Here is a 7,044-nt window from a genome sequence, read left to right on the forward strand (position 1 = left end):
GGCCCTGCTCGTGAGGGGGCCGCTCATCTATTTTGCATGAACTTTCCTTCCTTGTTCTCTCTACTTTTCAGCGAGTTTATGCAGTCAACACCGACCCATCGAGAACAACGAGCTGGGACTAGCTTTTCCAGCTAGGTCTCTCCTCCTTTCGGAAAGATTTGTTGCTTAGACTAAGGAAAAGGCCCTAACGAGTCCAGATTTCCTACCTCCTTCCCTAGCCCGCATCAGATGGGTTTCCCGGGAAAATCTCGGTGGCGATGCGGGGCGGACGGACTGCTCTGGCCACTGAGGGACCTGCTTCCGGTTCGTTCCTGTGGGGGGTATTTGGGGGCCACGGCGAAGGCGCGGGGAATACTCAGCAGCCGCCGCAACACGGGCAATAACCGGAGTGGGCGTTCCCGACCCGCTCCCCTTTTGTTAGATCAAGGCAAAGGTCAATATGGTTTTAACGCGAATTTATTAGCACAGAAATCAGCAAGCCGCTCGCTAATTAGCAAAGCCCAAATAAACGTGCCCGGAGGCTTCTCTTTTCCTTTTTTCGGTTTGTGTTTTTTTTTTTTTCCTTCTATCTTAATAAAAAGGGGACCCACGAGCAAAAGTAGAAAGAAAAAAAAAAAAGAGAGAGAAGCGCCAAACCCTCAGAGGAGAGGATAATATGGGACTTTATGAATGTTTTATAGGTAATTGCTGTATAACTTTCTAATTTCGCAGGGGGGTGTTCACCTCCAAAGGCTGGGGACAGAGCCGTCCCCCGAGTCCAGTGGAGGGTCACAGCCCCCAGTCCCCGCTCGCGCCCCCTCTGCCCCCGCGGGACGGCCGGGCGGCCCACGCCGGCATGGGGAAGGGAGGCGCTCGGCAGGGAAGCTGCCTGCCAGGGGAAGGGGGGGGGGGGGGGGGGCGGAGGGGGGGAACGGGCACACACAGCTATAAAGTTCAAAGGCCGGCGGGGCTCGAGAGCTCCGTGTCCGCCGGGACCCCTCCGCCCTCCCTGCCTGTTTCCCCTCGTTACTCACCCCGACCGCCGGCGCTCGCTGCCTGTCCCAGCTCCGTGCAGAGACAGCTGCCGGGCCGGGGCCACATCCCCAAACCCTGCACGGCCCCGTCGCACCCGTCCCAAGGGGCCAGAACTTCTACCCGCTGCCGCCCTGCCCAGGTGCTTAAAATAACAGCAAGGGGCTCGACACCTGCGGGGGATTTGATTTTCCTTTAAAATACAGATAGGGAAAAACAGCGCCTGTAAAGAAACAACGAGCCTAAAATTCAAAATATATTCAATATAATATTCAAAATAAAAAAGTGGCATCTGCCTTTTCTAATCCGAATTTCTTGAGTTCTCGTCACGGGGAAATTAGCTACCTTGAAGTTTCGCGTTTGTTAAAAAAAGATAAAGTTTATTTCTTTTCTTTTCTTTTTTGTTCGTTTTTTTCCCTGTGATTTTTCAGTCACAAAAAAAAAAAATAATCTATATTTTGTCATCTAAGCATTTATTTTACTGAATCCAAAAAGACATGAAAAGGGATAGAGAAGAACCACATTCGTTCGTTTTAAACTAACGTATAGAAGTGAAATTTTTTTCTCCTTTTTTGGACGACATATAATAAATATGATATAGCACTCAGCACTCGGTCTGTACAATTCTGTTCGCATTAGGGAGCATGCCACTTTTCAATAAGAAAAAAAAAAGGTAATGACAAAAATCAGTGCAAAGTTCTCCGTTCCCCCGGTCTTCTCCGCCGGTTGGGGGTCGAGGCGCTCTCATTCCCTCTGTCCTCCGCAGCCGTTAGTCTCTCCGGCGGGCTCCGGCTCCCTCTCCCTCTCCTCCTCCTCCACCCCCTCCGTAACACTCTCTCCCAGCTCCAAGTCCTGCCTCGCAGTAGCCGAGGTCGGCGGGTCGCCCCGCGGCTCTGCCCGCCTTCCCCCGCGTGTGGTCGTTTCACTTACGGGCTTGGCTCTGGGTTCACGGTTCAAGAGTCCCTGCTCTGACTGATCGCCTCCCTCGGTGGCCGGTGACTGCCTGCAGAAGCTCCTGCCCCTCGGCTTCCCCTCGCTTCCTCCTCTGCGGTGCTGGGGCTTTTTGGGGACGGGGAGGGGAAGGGCTCGTTGCGGGGACCGCGGTGCCGTTTCACCGGGGGTGCGGGGTGCCGGGCATGGGGTTGGCCAGGGGGTTGAGGGCCGGCTGCCCGCCGGGCCCCAGCCCGTGGATCAGCACCCGCGGCACCAGTGGCCGCTGGAGCTGGGGGTGCGGCGCGGGGGGAGTCCGATACATGCTGCTGTACATGGCTGCGGCCGCTGCGGCCGCCGTCGTGCTGTCCATGCTGCCCAGCAAGCTGGGGTGATAGAAATAGGGCGAGGGGAACATCCGCTGCAGTGCTGAGTAGTTCCCGGCCTCGGCCAGCAGCTCCAGGCCCACCGCCGTCTGTCGCTTCCACTTCGTCCTGCCGGGGGGAGCAAGAGGCGGCTGCAGGGCGGGCGCCGCGATGGGGCACCCAGGCCGCTTTCGCGGGGTCCCGCGGGCGGCGACCCCCATCCCCTGCGCGGCCCCGCGCCACCGTGGCCCCGACGGGGCGCACTGGCCCCGTGGACCCGCACACGATGCGATCCTCCCGGCTCTGCCCGGTTTCCCCTCTGAGGCCCGCACCCCCCGACACATGCATACGGCGACTCCGGCCAAATTAATAACCGCGGTACACGGTTAGATCGCAACGCACTGACGCTAATGGTTTGCGACAGAATTAGGGTGGCTGCAACCGTATGTAATGAGACAGAAAATTACGGCAGCGTTGACAGGGGCCGGACCTCCCAGCCCACCGCCGGGGAGGGCGCGGGGCAGCAGTCGGGAGCTCCCCGCACCACCCCGGGCTCCCACGGGCAGGAACCCAGCGGCGCAAGCCCGCCCCCCGGCTCTCCGGGGAGACCCTGGGCCACCGCCCTGCCGGGGCCCGCCTTACCTCCGGTTCTGGTACCAGGTTTTGACCTGCGTGTCGGTGAGATTGAGGGCGGCGGCCAAGTCCATGCGGTCCTGCACGCTCAGGTACTTCTGCCGCTCGAAGCTGCGCTCCAGCTGGTTGAGCTGATGGTCGGAAAAGGCCGTCCGTGCCTTTCGAGGCTTCTTGGCCCGCACCGGCGGGCTGTCCCGGCTGCTGCTGATCTCCCGATCGCCCTCCTCCTTTGTCCCTGCGAGTGAGCCGAAGAGCGGTGAGGGCCGGCGGGACACCGGCTCGGCCCCCGCCCCGCCCCGCCGTGGTTACCGGGCCCCACCGCCCCCTCCCCGGGGGCCTCTCCGGGGCACGGGGGGAACGGTCAAGTATGGCGGGGGGTGGTGGCGGCGAGCCCGTCCGGGGAACAGCGGGATTCCCACTCTCCGTTTCCCAACTACAGGCTTTCGTTATTTTCTCGCCCTCTCCCCCCGGCCCGAAACGCCGGGAAATCGATCTGTCAATCCGGCTCCACTCGGGCCGCAGTTTGTGGCGCTCCTTGATCTTCCCCGCAGGAAGAACAATAATCTCCCTAATTGACCCACTGGGGAGGTTGGTGCACACAAAAATGGCCAGACCAGACTGTACATCTGGTTTGGGCACTCGTATGCTAATGGTAAAAGAGCAAAATGAGCTGCACTCGCAGGCACCGCGCCGCTCTGAGCCCGGCGAAAATAGCTCAGTTGGGCAAAATTAGGAAATTTCGTCCCTTTGCCTGCCGGCTGCAGCGGGCTGCCTGTGGGGAGGACAGCTCCTCCGACACGGCAAGAAAATATCCCCTCTCCCTGCTTGCCCTTCCTCACTCTTTTCCTCCTTTCCCCTTCCCACGCACACATAGCTCTTTTCACTTCCGAACCCCTCACGGCGGGGGCTTCCCCATCAGCACGAAATGCCTAATTGAAAAAAAAATAATTGAAGATGGAGAAATAAACCTTCTATCCCGGCGCAGGGAAAACGCGAGGCTTTTGCCAAACGCACAAAGCCCTTACATCTCCCTACGCCGAGCGCCGGCCGAGTTGTTGTTGTTGTTGTTATTATTATTATTTTATTTTTAATTAAAAGTTGGGTGGGTTGGTTTTTTTAATTTTTCGTTTATTTGGTATTGATGATTGCTAGGGAAGTAGAATTTTTTATCTTAATTTTAGATCGAATGAGCAAAAATGAAAAGGCTGAATGCACTAAGTGCAGCTGAGCCACCGGTTCTTAGAAAGCCAGAGAATCATTTATGTGCATTTGCATTAAAAATAAATACAGTCTGATTTCCCATGCGATCCCATTGCTCGGGCTATTTCCTTAAAAATGGGGAAGCCAAATTTAAAAAAAAAAAAAAAAAGAGGAGGAAAGGCTAACAGATAATAAAATAAATAAATTTAAAAAAAAAAATGGCGATTTGATTTAATTTCATTTTCTACCGACCTTATCCCCGCGGTAGCGAGGATCACCGAGCGGCTCCGGCAGAGAGAGCGCTCCTACCGCAGATTTTCTCCCCGATTTTCGTTTCACCAATGCGGCCGAGCAGCGCGGCCCCGGTTGTACCGGCGGCCGAGCCGGTGCGGAGCTGGGCCGGGCCGTACTCACCGTGGCATTTGATGTCGCCCTGCGTGTCGTCGCGCTTGTCGAGCTTGGCTTTACCGTCCTCCTGCTCGAGTTTGGGCCTGAAGCTCTCCGGGGCCGCGCTGCCCTCCTGCTTGGGAGTGTGATGGGGAGAGGGGACGCTGGTACTGTAAGGTGCACACGCCGCTAGCGGTTTGCTGTCGCCCAAAATGTCCTTAATTAAAAAAGAAGAGGTGGAAGTCCTGGGGCCGGAGCTGGCCGAGCCCAGCTGGGGCGGCGGTGGCTGCGGGGGCGACGGCTGCAAACTCGGCGGCGGCGGCGGCGGGTGCGGGCCGAGGTGGAGGTGGTGCGGCGGCGGCGGGAGGCTTTCCGCCACCCCCAGGTGCGGCTCGGGGTGCTCCATGCTCACCGAGATGGGCGATGAGGGAGCCGTCCCCACCGTGTCGATTTCCGAGCAGGGGGACGGCGTGGCCTGGCTCCTAAAATCCGCCGACCGGCCGTCGCCGTGGGGGCGAAAATCTCCGTTCATTACTCCGGGGCTGCCGGTGCTGCCACCCGACAGGATCGTATCTATCCCGAAGCTGGACCCGCTCGGCCCCTCCATGGCGGACCGCTCAGCGCCGCGTCCGCATCCCCGTGGGCGGCCGCGGGGTCTCTCACCGGGAGTGGAGGAGAAGGGATGGGGGGGCGGAACTGGGTTACCCCAACCCGCGCACCGGCGGCGCGGTCGACACTAACTCGGGGCCCCCGCCGAGCCCCACATCGCCGCCGGGCCGGTTCGCCACTAACCAACTTTGTTGCGGGAAGTTGCGGGCGCGGAGCGGGGCGGACACCGGCCACTGCGGCGCGCCCGCCCGTGCCCACCGAGCTCCTCTCGGCGGCGGCGACTCCCCCCGTGACGTCACAGCCGCCGCGTCCCCCCCGCCGTTTATTATAAACCCGGGCTTTTGCCGCCGCCGCTGCCCGCCCCCATTGGCGGAGGGCCGAGAGGGGGCTGACGCAGCGCGGGCCGCAGCCAATCGCGGGCGGTGGCGGGGACGGACGCGGGAGGGGGCGCGCCCCCGCTCCCTCCCGGGCCCGTCCCCGCCGCTGCCGCCGCCGCCCCGTCGGGCCTCGATTCCCCGGTCGCCGGATCGGATCCCCCGGAGAGTATCGTCCGGTGTTCCCGGTACGGTTCCCCGGCTGAATGTCAGAATAATGAGAAATGCCAGCGACGTATTAATCCTGATGAAGCGGCGTGTCAAGCTAATTAGAAGAGTAATTATAAGGGTGATAATTAATGATTTAGAGTTCTCCGAGTTGTATTTTAGTAGTAATTACAATTTCCATGGTCCTATGAAGCGCAGCCCGGCATCCCCCCTCCCGGCCTGCAGTAGCCCCTAGACCCGACTCGCCCCAAAAATATCATCCGCGACGGCAGACCTCGGGGGCACTGGGGAACGGGACACAGCAGTGGGAGCGCAGGGAATGATTAGGGCAGGATGACTGCAAGACGGATTTTTGGGGGGCTGGTGTTCAGCGACGGTACTGCGTTAGGTGTGGGGCCGCTGGCATCCCTGCTCCGCAAGACAGCTGTCCCGGTGATGGGAATCCACCGTCAGACTGGAGCAAGGAGCGGGGATGGAGGACACGAAGGTCCCTTCTAAAGACGCTCATCGTCCTGCCTGCCCCGTAACCGGGAGTGCCCCGTCCGGCCCTGCACAGTGCTGCTGTGGGGGTGTGGTGGCAGCGCGGGTGCGCCTCCACCACGCTTCCCACCGCGTTTTGTTTCCCGAGTAAACCGTCCTGCTCAGAGGTACGGAAGGGTGCGGGGAGCGCACGGGAAGCACAAAGGACGCGCGGGACCGTGTTCAGCCAGTAACTCGTTGCTGAAGATCGGATCCGACGTGAGACGACGCAGCCCCGGGACAGCGGCGCGGGATGAGAAGCTGCACCCCGACATGAGAGATGCGGATGTGCAGAGTGCCGCGGCCCTCGGCTCCGCTTCCGACAGCTTGGGGCCGGCCTTCCCTCGCGAGGAGCGGGGCGAGGAGTTTCTGTGTCCTTGCTGGTAAAAATCGAGGTGCTTCCTTGGGATTCACCGTTCACCGGTGCCGTACCCGAAGATCACCGGCCCTCTCTGGGTACCGCGGCGGGAGCTGGTCCCGGCCTCACTGCCGCACTTCGGAGAAGGTTTTTCGACGCCAGGGAAGCCGGCCCACGGGTAGCCCGTTGCCACCAAGCATCTCCCGCTCCATCCCAAGGGGCACACATCGCCGTCCGCCGCCCCACGGGCAGGCGGAGGCAGCTAGTTGTACGGTTTGCCGCCGGGCTTTAGGCACCGGTGCTGCGCCCGGAGGGCGGTGAGGGAGCAGAGGCGGCGGGCCCGAAAGAGGTGCAGGGCCGTCCTTGTCCGCTGGGCGGCGGTGGCGGCCGCCCCCGTTGTCCCCGACGGGCGCCCAGCGCGGACGGGGCCGGAGGCAACGTGGGCGCCGCAGCCCCGGTGCGAGCAGGGTTGGCAGCATGGCGGGGTGGC

General features: G+C 60.7%; 1 protein-coding gene across 1 annotated transcript; it reads right to left on the reverse strand.

Annotated features, from left to right (window-relative positions):
* Window positions 1-1,465: 1,465 nt before the first annotated feature.
* BARHL2 (BarH like homeobox 2) lies at window positions 1,466-5,404 on the reverse strand. The gene is made up of 3 exons (XM_039556566.1): window positions 4,554-5,404; window positions 2,949-3,174; window positions 1,466-2,435 (listed from the first exon to the last, which is right to left on the reverse strand). Exons 1-3 carry the CDS (start codon window positions 5,131-5,133, stop codon window positions 2,123-2,125), a joined length of 1,119 nt encoding a protein of 372 aa, XP_039412500.1. The 5' UTR covers window positions 5,134-5,404; the 3' UTR covers window positions 1,466-2,122.
* Window positions 5,405-7,044: the final 1,640 nt, after the last annotated feature.

Source organism: Corvus cornix, chromosome 8 (assembly GCF_000738735.6).
Source record: "Corvus cornix cornix isolate S_Up_H32 chromosome 8, ASM73873v5, whole genome shotgun sequence".
NCBI lineage: Eukaryota > Metazoa > Chordata > Aves > Passeriformes > Corvidae > Corvus > Corvus cornix.

Bases quoted from the DNA above. Each gene is read 5' to 3' on its own strand.
- BARHL2 (XM_039556566.1), bottom strand. From the start codon at position 5,133: ATGGAGGGGCCGAGCGGGTCCAGCTTCGGGATAGATACGATCCTGTCG. The intron at 3,175-4,553 runs GTGAGTACGGCC...GCTCACTCGCAG, and splicing joins GGGCGACATCAAATGCCACG to GGACAAAGGAGGAGGGCGAT. The intron at 2,436-2,948 runs GTAAGGCGGGCC...TCCCCCCGGCAG, and splicing joins ACCTGGTACCAGAACCGGAG to GACGAAGTGGAAGCGACAGA.